The 20,441-nt window shown below is 35.2% G+C and overlaps 2 protein-coding genes across 2 annotated transcripts; one reads left to right on the top strand and one right to left on the bottom strand.

Moving 5' to 3' along the window:
- Window positions 1-2,199: 2,199 nt before the first annotated feature.
- LOC144453825 (thrombospondin-type laminin G domain and EAR repeat-containing protein-like) lies at window positions 2,200-6,852 on the top strand. Its single transcript, XM_078145192.1, has 9 exons — window positions 2,200-2,301; window positions 2,751-2,945; window positions 3,403-3,501; window positions 3,697-3,942; window positions 4,177-4,280; window positions 4,749-4,898; window positions 5,180-5,336; window positions 5,712-5,849; window positions 6,617-6,852. The coding sequence occupies exons 1-9, from the start codon at window positions 2,208-2,210 to the stop codon at window positions 6,697-6,699; spliced, it is 1,266 nt and encodes a 421-aa protein (XP_078001318.1). The 5' UTR covers window positions 2,200-2,207; the 3' UTR covers window positions 6,700-6,852.
- A 3,108-nt stretch (window positions 6,853-9,960) lies between these two features.
- On the bottom strand, window positions 9,961-20,237 carry LOC144452468 (ribosomal protein S6 kinase delta-1-like). Its single transcript, XM_078143569.1, has 15 exons — window positions 20,142-20,237; window positions 19,393-19,428; window positions 18,696-18,813; window positions 18,257-18,372; window positions 17,537-17,906; window positions 16,853-16,996; window positions 16,268-16,780; window positions 15,292-15,413; window positions 14,748-14,894; window positions 13,765-14,333; window positions 12,912-13,641; window positions 12,073-12,878; window positions 11,459-11,669; window positions 10,922-11,017; window positions 9,961-10,323 (listed from the first exon to the last, which is right to left on the bottom strand). The coding sequence occupies exons 1-15, from the start codon at window positions 20,235-20,237 to the stop codon at window positions 10,213-10,215; spliced, it is 4,185 nt and encodes a 1,394-aa protein (XP_077999695.1). The 3' UTR covers window positions 9,961-10,212.
- Window positions 20,238-20,441: the final 204 nt, after the last annotated feature.

Below are 20,441 nucleotides of genomic sequence, written 5' to 3'. Positions count from 1 at the left end.
AGATGGTGAGTTTGATTGTCATAACCTGTGTCCACACTAGATGGTGAGTTTGATTATCACAACCTGTGTCCACACTAGATGGTGAGTTTGATTATCACAACCTGTGTACACACTAGATGGTGAGTTTGATTGCCACAATCTGTGTACACACTAGATGGTGAGTTTGATTATCACAACCTGTGTCCACACTAGATGGTGAGTTTGATTATCACATCCTGTGTACACACTAGATGGTGAGTTTGATTGCCACAATCTGTGTTCACACTAGATGGTGAGTTTGATTATCACAACCTGTGTCCACACTAGATGGTGAGTTTGATTATCACAACCTGTGTCCACACTAGATGGTGAGTTTGATTATCACAACCTGTGTCCACACTAGATGGTGAGTTTGATTGCCATAACCTGTGTTCACACTAGATTGTGAGTTTGATTGCCATAACCTGTGTTCACACTAGATTGTGAGTTTGATTGCCATAACCTGTGTCCACACTAGATGGTGAGTTTGATTATCACAACCTGTGTCCACACTAGATGGTGAGTTTGATTATCACAACCTGTGTCCACACTAGATGGTGAGTTTGATTGCCATAACCTGTGTCCACACTAGATGGTGAGTTTGATTGCCATAACCTGTACATTTACATAATAGGAAATATTTGTACTACATTGTTTCATATTTTGTGACAATCTTGTCCCTATTTGATTTTTTTTTTTGCAGGCATGGAAGATATCAGTGCCAAGAAGACTTTTGATAATGATGTCCACATGAATGCAAATCTGATTATTTTAGGTAAAATTATTACATTACATTGAACTATGAACTTTCAGTTTTTATTCAGTGCAGAAAGGAAGTACATATTCTAAACAAAAATTCATTTTTTCAAGCATTAAAAGTAGAAAATATTTCAGTTTTAATTTGTTCTATTCCAGCACATTTTAGGTGCATCAGTTTGAATGTAATACTGTTCAGTGCAGTATATATTGTAAGCAAAAGGTCATTACTTTTAATACAGATAATTTCGTTTTATTTCAAATCTTTCTCTTCCAATACATTAGGTGAAGTCAATGGAATAGACATTTCTGAATTGGCAGCCAATATATTGACAATATCTGGATATCAAGAAATAACAGGAACCAAGAGATTTTCAAAGGATGTAAAAATGTCATCAGATTTAAATGTGGACGGCACAGTGGACGGCATTGATCTGAGTAGAGATGCATGTACATTACACACTGCACAGAATATCAGGGCTAAGAAAACCTTTACAAGTCTGACTATCATTGATGGAGATATCACTGTTGAAGGTACTAGCACAATGCTTTGGTTCTGAACTAACACCTTAACTTGATCTGTATATTATGTACTAAAACAATATTGGGAGATGGAGAATACATTGATCATTGATGGCAGATCGAGGCTTCACAGAGAATCATTCATCTATCAAAAAAATGTCATTCTTCAGTCATTCTGAGAAATTCCAAAAACCAACCAATATATACTTTGTCATCTATCAATTTGTTATTCGGTTTTATTATTTGTCAATCGTTGTTTGCTTTCATTGTATACTCATTCTGTTTCATAATGTAGAATACTGTTAGCATTTACATTATTTTCCCATACAAGGTAACAGATACTGTAGGATACCAGTACATACATTTGATATATTTATAAAGTTTGATATAGAATACACGAAGTCATGATAGTTGAATGGCTAGAGTGACTGACTTGCAGATTTGCGTCTTGCCACTGCTGTTTGTTTCTGAATGGCTAAAATCCTAGCAACCACTATTGGTAATCCAGCTGTATAATTGGGTACCTGGTAGGATGGAGGTTCCAATGTGAATGCATTAATCCTATTCACTAATAGAGGCTGCGACGGATTTGTATACTCCTCAGGGAGTTGAGAAAGTATAACGGACCATTGTGCCTTTATAGGTCCAAGCCAAGAGTTACGATAATTGAAAAAGAGTGTGGGAAAGTGCTATTAGAAATCTAACATTATTATACTGTGTTTTATTCTCTAGGCACAGTGTCTGGCTATGATATCAATGAATTAGACACTCATCGTATTAAACTAGACAGAGATGCTACTCTGAATGGCTTCATCGAGTTTGTTGATGATGTCACGTTCAACGGACAGGTGACTGTCAAGGGTAAAGTTGATGAGGTCGATTTGGAAGCATTCTATCAATACAACACCAAGATGTCAGATCAAATCCGTGCAGAATTATATGAGATTGCTTACATTGCTGATCAACAGTGCGATATTATGGAAGATCTTGGTGATTTCTATGAAGGTAAAATGACAATAGTTTCTTTATGACGTGTGACTGTTGACCAGATTGACTTGGGCTTTAATTAGTTGTAAAATTTAGGATATAAATTATTATGGTCATATTATGTTGATAGTGTTATTTGACTAAATCTGATTAAGAGTTCGTAAACATCTCTATTTTGCCAAACTCTTGATTTTTCATGTCTGCCAACATTTATAAAACTGATGAAGTGTGATCTTACACACATTGTTGACTGAATATGAAATATGTAATATGGTATGGGATATGATATGATATAAGATGAAAAGTGTGTATAGATTGTCAATTATCCATTGGTAATGCTCAATGCACTTGCATGATATAGATGTATCAAATACACCCCAATGAAAAATGGACAACTAAAAATTATGCTGTATTTTGTTGTAAGAAACTTTGTTAAATTATGTTTCATATTTTCCGTTTTTCATCAGGTGCGATAGCTGATTTTGACTACATGGAAATGTATCAGATATTGGACATAGCTGAACCTAGGTATATTGAGGCCTTTGAAATGAATGGAAAGCCGTACTTGGCAACAACCAGTTACAAAGATAACAGTGGTGATTTATGTACTAAAAGTACAATCTATGTATTAAATGATGACAACACAAGGTTTGAAGAAAGATGTAAGTACTAGCTTTGTACATCTTGGCATTGCATGTAAATATCCATAGAAATAAGATCATAGATGTCTGTTTCTCTGAAAGTGAAATGTCAGCACATCATTTTCACTATATTTGCACATGGCACCTCACATAGAGAAAAGCTTGTTTTGTTTTGCATTCTTCCATTGCAGTACTCTACAGATTGTAAAAAAAAATTTAGTAATGTTTTTCAATGTACATCTGTGTTAATGAATCTGATAATCATAACAACATAAATGAGATATTCTGTCAAGATTGAAATTAGCAATACAGCATGACTGTATATGCCTTGTGTTATATATAATTTATCTACATTAATACAGTGACTATCTCTGTCTGAATAATGACAATATTGGGAAGTTATATATTAATTGTTCCTACAAAAGGTTTACTCCACGGCAATTTGAAGAAAATAATTATTTTTCCATTTGTTGTACAGGGAATTTATTTACCAATGGAGCTACAAGATGGCATGCCTTGACAGTGAAAGGGGTTCAGCACCTTATAATTGCTAACCATGGACAACAACGTTGCTCAGGTAAACATAAAAAAGGTTCTCCACTGCTTTGTAAACATTTCTGTTTTGTTTTAGTTGTGCATGTTAAATAACCGTCAGTAATCTAACCATTCCCATCACTTGTATCAAGAAAGATTTCAAAGAACGCCTGTAATATAAGTATATGTAACTTTGTACTTTAACCAAGGAGTACTCATTGTACATTTTCCCTTGTAGATGCCACCAACTATGTCAGTTATGTATACAAATATGATGCCAGTACTGACGATTTCATAAAAGTACAGGAGATAGAGACCTACAGTGCGATGGATGTAGACTCAGCTGTAATCAATGGTGAAATCTATCTAGCTGTAGCAAATACAGAGTCTCAACCTGCCAGTTCAAATGATGCAGAAGGTTTCATCTTCAAGTATATATCTACAGCCAAGCAGTTTGCACTGGAGCAGCGATTAACAACCGGCAGTATGTTATACTTTGTTTGTTTGTTGTAAAGAACTTTACTCATGGAGGATGTATTCAAGGAGTCATTTATATAATGTGTAGTGTGGCAACATGTTTTCTACATTTACATTATTTTGCAAACAGAATGTTATTTGTGTGTTTGATTGGGACTTGAAGACAAAAACTTTAAAGGAACTTTGTTTTTTGAAAAGTACATTATTATAATAACAGCAATGTTAATATTACTTTTTACAGGTGTTTCCATAGTGGAATTTGTGAAGATAAATAACAAGCACTTTGTTGTGTTTGCACAAGGTGAATCAGCTGACCAAGGCACAATCATTTACCAGTTTAATAATGTGAGTATGGATTTTACATGGTGTTGTGTGGTTTCCATGACTAAAAGTCAGGTCTATGCATTTGATTATAATACAATACAGTTTACCTTGAGTTATCATTTTTGACAACAGCAATGCTTTCAGACAAAAAATGCATCCACAGAAAAAGAATCCAGCAATAAATGATGATACCTTGATATCAGCATTTTTCATTCAGATCAAGAAAAAATGTTTTGTTTCTCGTCCTGGGAAAATTTGATGCAGTGAAACAATATTGTAATGTTTTGATTTGTTTTGTTTTAATTGATTAAGCTCTGTGATAGAGTTCGCTAGAATTATACACAAGCATCACAACAAGATCAAATATCAGTCAAAAGTTTACAAAAAAAATTTATTGGATGTTGTTGAACAGATTTCACTCTTTGAAAATCACCCTCTGTTGCTGATGAATTTCTTTTTCAAAAGTGTTCTTCTTTTTTCTGCCTGCAGGGATCATTTCAACCTTTTCAAGACCTAGAAACCAGTCATGCTAAGGACATATCTCACTTCCTTAGTGATGATACAACAATTCTTGTTATTACTGAAGAGCAAACACTGGGTCAATATGATAACATACTCAGCTATGAAGTGGCAGTAAAAGTAAGTTGGATATCATTTATTTAGACAAGAATGTAGACTTGTTCAAGTCAGGGTTTCTTCTGTGTTGTTTCCAGAGAACTAATTTAGTATCTTTGTCCTTTACTTAATGAGTGTAGATTTATTGCACAATAGCTTACCTTGAGGCATAGAGAAATAAGAAAACAAAATAGATGTTGATTGCTGTATACCTTTATGACCAGTTGTCTTCATCACATTATTTTCATGTGTGAGTCCCCAATGGTTACTAAACTCTTGAGTAATTCATTTTTTGTCTTTTCAAGTTTTATGAATGGTCAGCCAATTCTGAAAACTTTTTACAATATGAACAAGTTGCCGTGACAGCTCCATCAGCAGTAAAAGTATTCCAGATTGGTGCTTTTTACTACCTTGGTGTTGTCAGTAGCTTTGAAGACCAGTTTACTCTCTACAAATACATTGGTTAGTCAATCTCACATATTAAACTATCATGTAACTAGATGTATGGAAAGAAAACAATGAACTTTTCAGATAAATGACACCTTCTAGTGGTGAAAAAGTAGAATCCTTTCTGAGATGTCAACTTGTGCCTTGAGTAGTCTATGTAATGTTATGTTGGTAGATTGTCTCATATCTTGTATTCAGTCATCAGGTGCTATGTGGTGACATATCATACAGTGTTGGTAAATCTTAACACCAGAGGGCGCCATTGTAAAATAACCATTGTAGTCTTCCTACTTGACCTTGCATTTGGATTAATGAACATTTTCAAGAACTTGTGAAATTCAATATTCATATTCAAATGACCACTGAGACCCGTTTTGATGTTTTTAACAGGTTCCAGTGGTTGGACTGAAGAACTACTTCTGAATGTTGACAATGTATTTGGAATTGAAACATTTGAATATGATGGTGAAACCTACATCGTCTTGGTAACAGACACAAACGCTGTAATTTATCATGCCCTCAAACTGGGTAAGTCCATTATATATGTGGGTAGGATGGCTTGGAAGGAAGCAGGTTGATGTTTATTTGAATAGTTATGCTGAAATTGACCACTATGTCAATGAATGTCCAATGGTATTGGTATATTATTTTGACAATCTAGTATTTCTAGTACATATCTGTTCAGATGTTTCACAGGATAGATGATCTATTAAAACAGTCAGGTCAATCACCTACGGCAATACCAAGTTTCATATATACTTCCCATTCACCATTTTTACTTTGTAAAAGTGTGCCTAATTATTATACTTCAGCACTTGAAAATTCTAAATTACAACAAAAGATTAACTTTGATTCCCCAGTGGTTGTATTTCTTGGTTAATACAATATTTGGAATCTTGTGTAGATGACTTTTAGGAGTTTTGAAGAACAAAACATAAAGGTTCATTTGAGTTTTGCATGTACATTACTTTGCACATAGTGTAAGATAAATGAGTTGTGGGTTTGCATTTGCAAATGCTGTCACTACTATTACTGCTGGATATTCCACAACTTTTTTGTTGCTCAATCAATGTCAAAATAGGTTCCATTGCACACCTACAAACAGTATTTGTTAGCAGAGAGAATAATAACGGTCTGTAACAATCACTGAATTCGTTCAAAGTTTTCGTGGTGGAATAAACCATGTATTATCATGACCAAAATGCATAACTTACAGTAGAGACATGAACACATACATAGTATCTTCTCTCATTATGTAGATTTATATATCACACTTCCTCTTGTTTATTTCACAGGTGGAAATGTGTCGGTGAACCCAGAATTGTGTGACCATGATTTGCTGGACCAATCCTGGCATGACAAAGCACTATTACCATGATGAAGTGACAATCAGCTATTGTTGCAATACTGTATTTGGCAAATACCAGAGTGAAATACCAATATCAAATAAAGCGAAATACCGACAACCAATATTTCCATGGAAAATTGACATTAACAATTTACATGAAATACACAATATTGCAGTGAAATATTGACCTCTTTGAATATTAAAATATTACATTGAAATACTGATATAAAGCATTACCATGGTAACACCGACATCAAAGATTGCCATGGTTACAAACACAATTTATCAAATTCAGAGTTTATAAATTACAAGAGTATTTATCATCAGCTTTGCATAATTTTCTACATTTCTACCAAATTGTCCGATCAATTCAAATATATTGTCAAATAAAATTGCAATCCTGATAACTTATTTGAGTGTATGTTGATGAATTTATTTGTGATGGAGATCTTGTTACAGACTTCCGAGGCTTCATAGATTAGATAATGTAGTAGTCCTATTCTTTTCCTAAATGTCATAGATAACAAACTCCATGCCATAGATGTAGTGTTAAAGTCCCTTTCCAGACAACATACTCATACTTACAGCATACACAACATACTATTGCAAGAATGGTTGCTAGTTCCAATATGGCTACCCAGTATGATATATTTTCCATCTTTCAAACTCTTATCTGGTTGCCTGTTTGCTCAACAACATACTTCTCCACACACAACCACTAAATCGGTTTTATGTACATGTTGAACCTCTGGAAACGTATCACACTGGTAGTTTTCTTGCACCGTCATTGTCAGGATGTCAGTTGTTACGGTAGAGGTCAGGGAATTAAAAAAAAAAAACACAGACAATATATTACAGAAATCTCTGCTGAAAAGATGTTTTTTTTTTACTTCATGTAAATAAACAATCAAACCATTACATGGAAATTCAATTTCATTACATTTTGGAATAAATCTTGTAAACATTCCTGTGATCATTTATTGCACTTTAAAAATAAAATGGATAACTGGATAACACAGGTAGCATGCATTGGAATAACATTTCTAAAATGAACAATTCATTGGTATGTGATGAAAATTATGTAAAATTAACCATTACTGAAATTAAGAGTGGATATTGTGAAAATATGCACTGATTAGAGATTTATTATTTCATTGACTCTTCTGTGAGTAATTAGCTGGGACATTCAATCAACTCTCCTGTTCTAACGACTTATCAAATGCAGCATTATAACTCATGGCATTTTATTCTAGTTTGTCTATTGTAAATTGTGGACATTACAGTGTAATTGAACATTGAACAATCAACTTCTGCAACTTATTGATACATTACTAGGAATACTTTTGTGTTTCAGTGATAGTTCATCTTTGACATGTAAAGATACATTTTCATTTAATTGTCCACTGTGAGAGTCTGTTCAGTGACCACAATCAAATCCAAACTGCTATGAATTTGCTGTTGTATATGCAACATGTGACTACTATGGCCAATTCTATGTGAATACATCTGAACACGACAAGTTATGTATTTATTTGTTGCAGCACTTCAGTGTTCAATTAAAAATATGTATTAAGGAAACTGATACTTAGTATTCAACTCGATGCCAAACTGACAGACTTGGTGAACTTCTATGTGGTGAAGTCTACCTGGCTTACAGTGCAACTCGATTCAATTCAGTACTTGCAGCTTAGAACGCTATCTTGTAAAGTTACTATGAGGCTGTTGACCCCATTCCATTGTCTAGATCTCCTACACCTAATATTAGAAACTAGAGTTGCCTGTTCTCCTGTGTAGTATTCAACCGGTTACTGTGTAGGATATGGACATTGGAGGGAAAACAGTACATGGGCTTACAACAAGCTCTTCTTACTGTTTGAAGGAGCTTTCAAATAGACAAGCTCCCTGCCTTAATTTCATATTGAATCTGTTGAAAGCAAAGACCATGCAGTAGTATTTTGTGACAGGTATATTTAGCAGGACCTAGCTAACTACCTGGTGGCTCAAATGGAATTAGTTTTTTTTTTTTGTAAAGACTGGCATTTAATAAACTTTACAAACTATACTGGAGATTAGTGTACATGTAAGTACCACAAGTATAAATATTTCACATGATATACATATACCCTAGCATGTACTTTATTTCATGACTAAATTTTAAATCATTCTGGCAGATTCAGTTTAGACACTGAAGGAGGTCAAGCAATTTGTCCAAAGCATGTTTCTCAATCAAAAGTGGAAAAGAATTTATGTATGAAATGTATTCAGCCTCTCATTTGAAGTAGTCTACACAAAGCTAGTAAACTATAATCCAATAGTTGATGATTAACTACACAGAGATTGTGTGCCATTTATATATGCCAAAGATGTTCATTCCGATTAAAATCTATGATGAGGGTCTTATTTCCTGTCCAGTTTTGATGTATAGTTGCAAATGCAGGAGTGCTCACACTTAAGCACTCATCAGTATGTCCTCAACCCAATTTATAACTCTTCACACAGACATGAATCAATCAAAACTGTAAAATATAATAATAGCACAAATCAATTGTAATCAGATGAAGATTACCCTGCTAACCAAACATATCATATGGCACCATCTACTAGTGAAACAAAGATCCAGGTAGTAAGAATGAACATAACTACCAGGTATTGCCAGCACCTAAAAATGGATTTCTTATTGTGTGGAAATAACCCTTGAGTTGAGTTTTAGGTTGCTTAGTGTAAAATGGAGGTTTACACAGTTGTCAGCATAAAAAATATATTTCTAGAAAAAGGGGTACTCAGACCAAGAATGAGGGTGGCAAGTAAATTCATTCACTTGAGTTATGTATACAGTGTCACCACTGTTCAGTTCTACATCAAAGACAGAATGAGATTGAAATTTAAAATGTGATTACTAATTGTCTTGTGTAGTACCAATTAACTGAAATATATCATTTGATTGGAGTATGGAACCCTGGATCTCTCTTTATGGGATATGTCATTCATTAAAATTTTATTTACAATTTGTTGGGCATGCAAGGAGTATTTTAAAAGGTAAACATTTTCTTCCATGCAACTCCCTTAGTTTATAAATTCAAGAAAAGTTCATTAATCTTTTGAAAAGCTGAGAAGTCATAAAGTTCTAATCAGTTGCCATGGAAACAAGTTAAAGGTTTAAATTCAACAAGGAATTCTACTCAAGCAGCCCATCACACTGACCAAGTCATATCCATATAAATCTACATTTCTCCGATGAATGTCAAGCTGATACCAGCAGCCCCAAAATACCATCATATCTTGATCTTGTTTCTTTAATGTTAACAAAGGCAGCTACAAAGCTTTGTCAATACAACATGAAAGTCACATGCTGATATTCAGACAGGACTTCATTGAATCCAACATAAAAACCAATGTAACACTTGTGACATGCAATATTTTATTCTAAATGTCTGCTCAGCAGTATTTATTTTAACTACTTGTTTTACATGTGGATGGAAATAAGATGCTACAAGTTTCACTTTTGAAGTGAAAGTGTTCGAGGGGTTTCATATTTGCATTTGATCAGCCTTTCAGTTTATTCCATTCAATGCCAAAGAAAAATGGATGGGACTTGATTTCTTCCACGCCAGACAATCCAGAACCAAGACGTTCATTGACATTGTACTGTAGTAACTGAAATGAAGAAAGACATCTCGTCATTACTTGCATTGAAATATCAAAACCAGGGTGACCATTTCTATTTGTTTTAAATTATAGGAACCTAAAAGTTATGGGGTGGTCAGACATTTGAAAAAGAAAGTGTTAAAAAAAAATACCAAGTGTGCATGTGGTGATGGGTTTTCATTTCACTATTACATATATTATATACTTTTAATAGTCAGGATGCTTTGGGGATGATTCAAGAAATTCAAACTGAAGTCAGAAGAATACCGAGTATAATTTGTCTTAATAAAGGATGTAAGTTTTGACAATGATACTTTCAAACCAAAAAGAAGACAGTGTGAAACTTGCCATCAGTGACTTAATATTTTTTTTCAAATACAGCTACAGTGGCTTGTATCTTTTCCATCAGAGCAAACAATAGGGTAGTGTGTCATAACACTGCAGAATAAAGCATATTGCAATACTGTTACCTTTCTTGTTGACAGTAGGAGTGTCAAACTGTGTAATGTATAAACTATTCATCACATGTCTACAGATGGTGTACTTACAGACCCAATCTGTTGGCATGGACTACTCTACCATCACCAAGCTCCAACATAATGCTTACCTGTGTCAGCAATGACCTAGCTTCTGGTGAGACATGGTCAGGAATATTGAGTTGTGTGTGTGAGTTGATACCACTGGGGTGACAGACATATAATGCCTGAAAGTAAAACATAAACATACATGTGTAATAAGGGTCATTTTTACTGGAGGCTGAAAGATATTAGATAAATTGTATCAAAGTGTCACAGAATACAGTAGCACACAATAATGCACTGTAATTTGTCCCTATACTCTTTACTTCACTATTTACTTCACTATCACTATAACAGGTTGAATCACTTTGCTGAGTATCAGAAGCTAGCTTATACCAGTACCATAATAATAATGTATGCAATAAGAACTGACAACCACTGGGTATCCGAGACATTGAGAGATATGGTCCAAATATCAGATAAAGAAATTATGCTTCAAGTCTTGACATTACTATTTGCAATGAATGTTGTTGCATGGTTATTTTAAGATTCCACAAATCGAGACGACAAACAGTCTGGAAATACATATTCTGTGAGGGCTGCTTGTGTATATAAAACTGTCCTACCTTTCCTGTCAGCATTTCAAAGAGCAGAGCTCCAAGACTCCACCAATCACAGGCTGGTGTTAGATTAAATATACTGCAGACTTCAGGTGCTGCATACAGATATTCAATGGCTGCTGGATCACATGATGGCTCTACCCACTTCCATTCACTGAAGAATGTCAATCTAATGTGACCTCTCTCTCCTAATAAGACATTGTCTGGTCTAAGATCTCTGAAATACAATGATTTATAATAATCTAAGACAGTTCCATAAGATACTAACTTTACAAGGATTCCACAGAGACACCCCCCCCCCCCCCCCATCCCACGGGTTTCCGTCTCATTTCATCTGCTTGTCCATTTGGTTATATATTCATTTGTCTGTCTATCTATTCATTACAATGTATCAGTGGTGAACACGAATGACAGTATTAGAGCAAAGACTTATGAAAAAGATGCATGAGTGACCTTATAAATATAACTAGATGAGAAATTACACATGCCACTAAAAGGTAGGAATTACTCGTGCAAAAGATGTTAACCGATACATGCAAATCTTACGTACTGGATCTGATGTGAAATTGTCTTCACACAGGTTTTCTGACTGTTAGCATTTGTATAATTATGTTACTAACCTGCATAAAAGGCCCATTCTATGTAAGTTGGAGAGTGAAGTAACAATTTCAGCAGCCCACATTCTAACACAGGATTCAGGCAGAGTAACACTACTGGCTGACTTAGCTGCCATATCTAGGTGTATAAATAATGATGATAGAGATCTACTCCTGAAGCTATCACCAGACTCTGTCCGTTTCCTGGACTTGTCACTTTTCATGATTTCATCAGTGATAGTATCAGTGGAATTGACAGATTTATCAGACTTGGTAGATTTGTCTAAGCTTTGTTTGAGTGTCCTATTACTGGTTGTTGAAGCAGCACCGATATTACCAGGCTCTTTTGGAGGTTTCCCTGTGATTAATGTTTGTAAATTAGAAGAGGACGCCTTTGATATAAGTTCTTTAAGTCCTTGAACCATTCCTTCTCCAATGCCCATTGGTCTGGGACTGCTTGACCGCCTAGTGGTCAGATCAGCATCACTGTCAGGACTCAAATCACTTTGTGGGGTCAGGTTGGCAGAAGTCATTGTATGGATTGGACTGGAGGGTCCTGAACTGTGAGGGCTTGGATAATCTCTTACAACGTTTACTGAGGTTTTAGGACCAGCAGAGTCTTCCTCCACACTGACCATAGTGGTAACAGGTGATGGGGATTTAGCTTGTACCTCAGATTTGGTATCACCACTCTTGGCATTGAATGGGTTGACAATAATATTCAAATCAGAATTGGCAGGTTCCGTTGGTGTGTTGTTGTCAAATGTTTGGATACTGTCTGTGTATGATGTATCATTCTGAGATAAGACAACACCATCATCCAATAATGCCTCTGTACCTGTATCTATACTACTTCTATCTACAGGGGGTGTCACTACATTATCATTCAGAGGTGTTCTAGATTCAGTACCCTCTAGCCTATCATCGTCATGGTAGGTCAAGTTATCAATCAACAAATCACTACCAGCTCTCAATCTAGCACCATGATCATCATCATAAGAATTTTTACTGGTACAAACATGTTGTAAGTCAATACTACCATTGTCACTTGCATTGTCATTGCTTTCAATGTCTTTTATAGTTTGAATTGCATCTGCTATCACTACTTCTTCACTTGGCTCATTGTTCAACACTGGAATTGGGGATGAATCATCTTGAAGATCTGATTCTTTGTCATCTGATATTTCATTTTGAGTTGTTGGCATGTCAAGTTCTTGTTCTTCGGGGAGTTCCTCGGTGACAGTTGTTATAATGGGACTATCACCAATAGCTGTGTGTATTCCACTGTCTTGTTCTGAAGTAAAACTGAATGCCCTTGGAGAACCAGTTGTACTAGTGAGATCATTGGGACTATCCATACTGTCTATGCTAAACAAGGTAATAGATGGTTGCTTGTCTTTGATGTCATCAGACACAGCTGAAAAGTCAATGTGACCTGCAGGTGTGTTATCATTCACTGGTTGATCTGGAGAATGTGGCATGACTGGATCAGTATCATCAAATAACTCATTATCATATTGACTACTGGCTTTCATTAAGTCTGTTATTGGATCAGGTGTGTCATCAATGTCGTCAAAATCCTGCGTATGTTTCAACACTGAATCTAGGTTAGTTTGTTCAAGGTGTAATTCTGAATTGAATTCCAGGCCTTTCTGGTCATGGTTTACCTTTGAATCAAATTCAAGTTCGTTGTTTTCTTCGAAATTGGGTTGAAATTCTTTTTGCTCTTCTACAGTATGAGAGTAGTCTTCAAACAAATCCAGGTAACTACTAACAGGTTCAGCAGGAGCAATAAGATCAGGATCACTCATATCATATGCCACTTTTTTCTCACTCTCACTCTCTTCATCCATTTTCAAATCCTGTTCTGGAATAGCATCTAACGGTTCTGATAATTCCACATTATCCACTGCATCAATAACCATTCCCTGTGAGCTGTCAGAGTGTGTGGAAGTTTTAGCCGGACTGTCAAACACATCACTGTCAGTAGCATTATCTACCATACCTCTCGCATCTTTGTTACTGGATGAACTATTACACCTTGACCTTCGTGACCCTTTACTTCCAAGACTTCTCTCTAGACTATTGGCAAGGGGAGCTTTCTCTTCCACATCATGGAAATAAGCACCGGCATACACCCATAATTTTCCTCCTGTAGCATGTTCAAGTACAAGGTATACAGCTGTTTCCGTTTCATAATATCTGTTGAGATGTACCATGTATGGACAGGTGGTGGGTATCCTGTTGGCCCTGCTACGACTTGGCATTGAACATTTGTGAAGAATCTAGCAGGAGAAGAACAATGACATAAAATCAACACATTTTTAAAAAATTTTACATTGAAAAACTCAAAAAAAAAATTATCTGGTTCAAGAGTGGTTACTGAAAATGATATGACACATCTTGGACAGTTTGTGAGGTATTTTGTACTAAAGTGTACACAAAAACAAAGATATGTTCATGTAAATACCCTATACACAATATCAAACATGCACTCAAATTTGAAAACTGAGGTACATTGTTTTCAAAGATTGCAGACTGCCATAATGTTAGAATGCATATGCTATCAGTGGGTACACTTATTCATCATCACTATCGTTCCTTATATCAATATACTAGATACTTTCTTTACAAGTTCTTGTCATCACAATGAACTTGAAACGAGATGTGTTATCTCTGTTGCCTGTATCTATGCTTACCTTTATAATAAATGTACTATATGATGTCACATCCAAAACAAGCATGACTCGATCTATGATTCCTAAAACTTTATAATTTTTCATTTCTTCTGGAGAACCTCTCAAATGAGCTGTAGTAGGATCCAGTTCAATGGGTATACATTCAGCCTGTGGAGACAAGTTGACGGTAAAGAAAGATGAGTTTTCTGCTACCTTCTCCAGGACAGATATTGTGAGCATGCGATAGCTGGAGGAAACAATATCAATAATATAAGGAATTATCACAGAACTAAATATCTAGACTTGAGTAGCTGTTTCATCAGTAACATTTCTAACTATCTTACATTTGGTGCATCTGAAGGACACTGGGACCAGCTTTCAATGTGATAACTAACAAATTTGCACACAGCGATTTATCAACATAGCCCCCATATTCTAAGATTCCCTACACCTTACTATCATGTGCCTCCTTAATTGTGGTGGTTCTCTTTAAACATGTACAGTCTTAAGACTAGAGTTTCTTCATTTTCCAAAAGGGTTGCATAAACTAAAAATCTAGCCATACCTCCCACCTCCTGGCATTGGCAACTTCAGCAGATAAATACTTATTATAGATATCCTCTGCTTTCATCAAATACTGTCCAGTTTTCCTCCTGACCGCATCTCTTCTAAATTTGTTATTATCAACTGAAAACAAGATTTAAATATTAGTACATGTATTGTAAGTGAATAGGGAACTTGCAAACCCGCCATGTTGAATGTTGCATCATGGGAAATGTGATAATAAATACTAATCAAATAGTATTGTAAACAATAATGTTACATTGTTTTTAATCACAAATGATCAATTCATAGTTGCCCTGACCATTGTGGGAGGTTTATTTTATCGGTAGCTCCTGATTAGGTATTACGATAACCACAGATAATCCCATAGTCCTTTGCATCTGAGTTCCCTATTTGCGTAACTGAACATGTATATGGGGATCTCACTTATATTAGTCATACTGAACTCTAACAAATAAATTTACTACTTAGGAATACGTTATTTTCAGGAACTCAATTTTTCTAGAAAAGTCTATATAGGTGTTTTTGCCAAGGTTTCATCTTCACTAATTTCAAAACAAATAGAGATAAAATCAAGAGAAAGATGTATTTTCACCAGGGTTTAACAAATAACAATATCAGCTAAAAATGAAACAATGTCACAGTGATTTATATAAATTCTTGGAAAAACTGGCAATCCTGCAATTCAATTCTTACAAATTTCAAATAAACTACGAAATGATATATCTAAATTTGTGTTAGATGTCACTTCAAATTTATGGGTATCTGATAAGGGTACAGTTGGATTCAAATTTTATTGTTCAAGGCCAGGGACCTTACTACTGACACTAAATGAAGTTTGACAGCATTCTTTTCTGGCTTCAGTTTATAGAAGAAAAAATTCAAAATAGTACAATATGAGTGAAGGGTTGAAAAATGCTATATTTTTGTAGATGTCACTTTGTCTTAATTCTAAATGTGAAACACAGAGCACTTACCTACAACACCTTTTAGTAGTATATTGACACCAACTTTGTAGTATGTAAATGCTTTATCAAAGTTTCCATTAGCCTCGTTCTCCAAGGCTAGGCTAATCTGATGGGCTGCTTGAAATAGGTAGTCATCTTTACCCCCTAGGTCCATGTTTGAAACACTCTCAACAGAATGTTCTGATGAACTTCTATCTCTATCACAACCTGTAACATGACCAAGTCTTGGTTTCCTAGGGGAGCTATTTTTACTAAATGCACTGTCGCTATCAGACTCTGCAAGATTGTGGGATTTCTTGCGAATTTTAGTCTGTGCTTTAATACTGTCAAGGTATATCTTAGCAGCAGAGACTGGTCTCTTGTCTTTATCAAGTCTGTTATGTTCTGCTAAAGATTCCTGTGTAAGATTTGTGGATGTGTATCCATTTGTACTTGATTTTAATTCACTTTCATGAGGAGGAGATTCTATTTCATCTTTTTGACCATCTTTTGGCTCTGCATTTTTAATTGTGATTCCGACATCTTCCCCATCATCATCACCATCACCATCACCATCACCATCACCATCACCATCACCAGCACCATCACCATCACCATCACCATCACCATCACCATCAACATCACCATCTCCATTGGAATGCTCCGATTGCTGAGACTGCTGTTCCAGCTCAGCACACACATCCATGGCTTCAAATAACCAACTTTTACTCTGGGCAAGAGTGGGTGTTTCATTGGGATCTGTGAAAACAATAAATATATAAGTTATGGAAATCGTCCTTTCCTCCAAAAATTATTATTTCATACAAAGGATTGTAGATTATCATTTTCAAGATATTTTTGCAGGGATCACTATGAAAAGGATAAATAACATCTCAACTTCCACAGAAATTGAAAATCTGTTACCAAGTATACAGATCAGTGGTACGGTAAGTTGTACTTTAAAATTTGGTTTTAAGTTCATCTTAAGAATAAAATTTAGTCTCATGATAAGTGGTTAACAATTTTGCAGAACACCCACTCCTGCCTCAAGGACTTACACAGAAACAGAAAATCATTTAAAAAAGAATGTTTAGTTCACATTCATTTAATACATAAAAACCAGTGTAACTTTATACGTACATGTTGACAAACGATGTTGTAAGACATGAATATGTACAAAACATGAATACTTACAATATTCATAAATAAAAAAAAACAGGTAGATGTATGATTGTTATGGTATTTTGGAATAAAAAGTACATTCTGCAATTATGGAAACACGATGCCGACATTATGTACCTTGATCAGGAGCAAATGGGTCAAACAGTGTAAGATCTTGTACTTGTGGTAAAGGAGTTGTAGGAACAGAATCTTCATCAGTGAAAGTAGTATGATCATCATCATCAGTACTACAACTAATTGTATCATCCTGTGCTTGTCTGTGTAACCATACACCACCCAGTGTATTTGTACCAACAACATCATCCTGTTCTGTACTCTCAGCTATGTTTTCCACTGAGCTAGCTTGGCTGGATGCCCGAGTTGATGAATCTTCTGTAACAATACTAGGTGTCTGATGTACTCCTGTTGTCTGTGAGGCTGGCACTGGTTGAAGGGGTGGTGGAGGTAGTAATGATTTGTCTTGCTCTGGATTTACTACCTCTGCTCCCTATTCAAACAAGAGAAGTATTGTGTATGTAGCGTAATAATAGCTGTAATCAATCAAACACTTTCTTATCCTACAGAATTAGTTTTTAGAACCCTGGTAAAAGGAAGAGGGAATGTGTGAAAACTAGCATATGGCTATAGTAGTATCAATGCATGAAACCAGAATGTCAGTGGTGAACGCAAGGAAAATGTTCCCAGTAGATTTTTACGTACTTATTCAACAAAAACATTAATCATGTCAATATTACACTTCTTCATGAACAATAACTTCCACATCATAACATTTTCATTTTCATTGATGATTGTCATCACAACATAAAACGTAACAAAATGGAAAATGAAAATACATACCTCAAAGAATAACTGAAATGCCTTGCTATTAACAATTGGTTGAAAGTTGGCAGCAAACTCCAATAACATTAATGCACTTTCTCTTCTCTCTTCTATAACTTCATCATCAAATCGACCTGCAACACAAAATAGAGTGGGGAGATTTGAAAAAGTAGACATTAACACATATAGCATGTTATGTTAAAATGAATGAGCAATAATTACATAATGGATCAGAAAGCCGATTGATTCGCAATAAATAGTTTCAGCTTCTACATGTATCGACAAATGGCATTTTAGTACAGTGTTGGAACTTGAAAGACGAACAAGGGAGAATGGGGAGAGACAACAACAACAACAACAACAACAACAACAACAACACACCCCCCCACCCCCCACCCCCCCACCCCCCACCCCAGTTGGTTCATACCTCCTCATCAAAGACAGTAAAAACACTTACCAAAGAACTTAGCTCTTGCAAATTCAGGAAATTTTTCAGGTCTTCTTAAATTATAATGTAATGTTCGCAGTGCTTTGTGTAATTTTTTAAAATCATTGTATCTCTTCCATATAACAAACTGTAAATGGAATAATAGACTAAAATAATCAGTTCAGTTATGAGTATGATTATACTGAACATCACAACATATGAAGTATTGAAAAACAGAGTAGAAGTGTCTGCGAGATATATGTGAGTGGTCATAGTGTATTGAATGAGTTAACTGAACCTAGTACATGGTGATTATCTTTCCTCTAATCTACACATGCTATGTGGTACAACTGATACTGCTGATTTACTAAGAAAGGTACACTGCTACTTACTTTAATACAAAGAAACTCACAGATGAATATGACAATGTTCTCCTCCCGGAAAATGTTACCATTTATATACTGTTCATCCCCTTTTGGGGTTTTTTTGTGTGTTTTTTTAGAAATCTCACTATGGACCCTACTAGTTTACAAGAAAGACTTTGAAATGACTCTACTGATCACAACAATTTATCTACAAATAGCACTCAAATCAGAGCCTCCTCCAACTAGATAAAAGCATGAATAGGTGTGTACTGTCACAAATCACTACACTTCACTCTTCACACATGCATAATACAATTTATCACCAACTCTGTAAAGGTTACCAAATAATATAATTTCTTTACCTCAGAAACACCGTCTGGATTATTTTTGGCAGCAATCTGGAGACAATAAGAGAAGATATAAAGTTGATCTTTCATTTCATTTCATTACATTCAAAAATACCTAAATTTGTTTGTAATTATGACAATCTGATGATGTACATTTCATTTTATTATGACGTTAATACTTTTTTGTTCACACTACTGCTTGTAAATACTAAACCATTCAGCAAAATGTTAATTCCACCAAATATGTTCATTGCCATTTGACTTCACATCAAACTTGTTTGCCTTATCTATTCCACAAGGCATGTTTCCTATCTGAAAAAAGCTACAAACACCCATTGCTTTATATATCCTTCCTTCCGAATCCGAGCAAGGGATACTTTAAATTATATGCATCATTGCATGTATATATACATGTTCCGGATACTGATCTTGTCAATGTCACCACTGTCACTGAACTTACTCTGAAGGACATATCACAAACCTGTCATGATTCGACATTTTAGGATTCACCATTGAATTGACTAAATATTATAGGGACTTGATGAAACTTGAATATACTCTATGCAAAATTATTTTTCATTACTGTAAAAAGTCACGGGATCTGTGTCGACATGTTGACGTTACCTAATAGTACTAGTGTACCTTGCAATGGTCGGATCGAGGACATTGAATGGGCAAGGTCACGGTTACAGCATTTACTTTCATTTGCTGGTGTCGGATAATCGTGCAAATTACAGAAGATATAAACTAGTGTATTTCCTTACCCTGTATATAACTTTGTACACAGTGAACCCCTTTTCGTGTTTTGTGGGGTCAGTAATAGCAAACGTTCGGGTCATCGGATCCTTCTTGGATGCCATATTGGATGTCTACTGCTGGAAACGAGGCTCTTTGCCGTAAAACGAGAGAAAATCTCTATATTTTGTGAGTGATTATAGTTTCCTGTGAAATTCTACATTATTTTGCAACTGAAAGATATTTCGATATCTTAGCAGTAGATTCTTGATTAATATATGATTTAAGATTGTTTTTTGTCAAAAATAAAGCTCAAAGTTGACTGTCGT

Source organism: Glandiceps talaboti, chromosome 2 (assembly GCF_964340395.1).
Source record: "Glandiceps talaboti chromosome 2, keGlaTala1.1, whole genome shotgun sequence".
NCBI lineage: Eukaryota > Metazoa > Hemichordata > Enteropneusta > Spengelidae > Glandiceps > Glandiceps talaboti.
Note: the sequence above shows the minus strand (reverse complement) of the source record. Positions and strands in the feature narration are given on the sequence as shown.

What these genes read in the sequence shown, in the direction of transcription:
- LOC144453825 (XM_078145192.1), top strand. Translation starts at nt 2,208, where the DNA reads ATGTCAGATCAAATCCGTGCAGAATTATATGAGATTGCTTACATTGCT. An exon ending in CACAAGGTTTGAAGAAAGAT is followed by an intron (nt 2,946 to 3,402) that starts GTAAGTACTAGC and finishes TTTGTTGTACAG; the next exon opens with GGAATTTATTTACCAATGGA. An exon ending in GCAGCGATTAACAACCGGCA is followed by an intron (nt 3,943 to 4,176) that starts GTATGTTATACT and finishes TACTTTTTACAG; the next exon opens with GTGTTTCCATAGTGGAATTT.
- LOC144452468 (XM_078143569.1), bottom strand. Translation starts at nt 20,237, where the DNA reads ATGGCATCCAAGAAGGATCCGATGACCCGAACGTTTGCTATTACTGAC. An exon ending in CATTTCAGTTATTCTTTGAG is followed by an intron (nt 17,907 to 18,256) that starts GTATGTATTTTC and finishes TTGTTTGAATAG; the next exon opens with GGAGCAGAGGTAGTAAATCC. An exon ending in ACTGTAGAAGAGCAAAAAGA is followed by an intron (nt 13,642 to 13,764) that starts ATTTCAACCCAA and finishes AGATTCAGTGTT; the next exon opens with GAAACATACGCAGGATTTTG.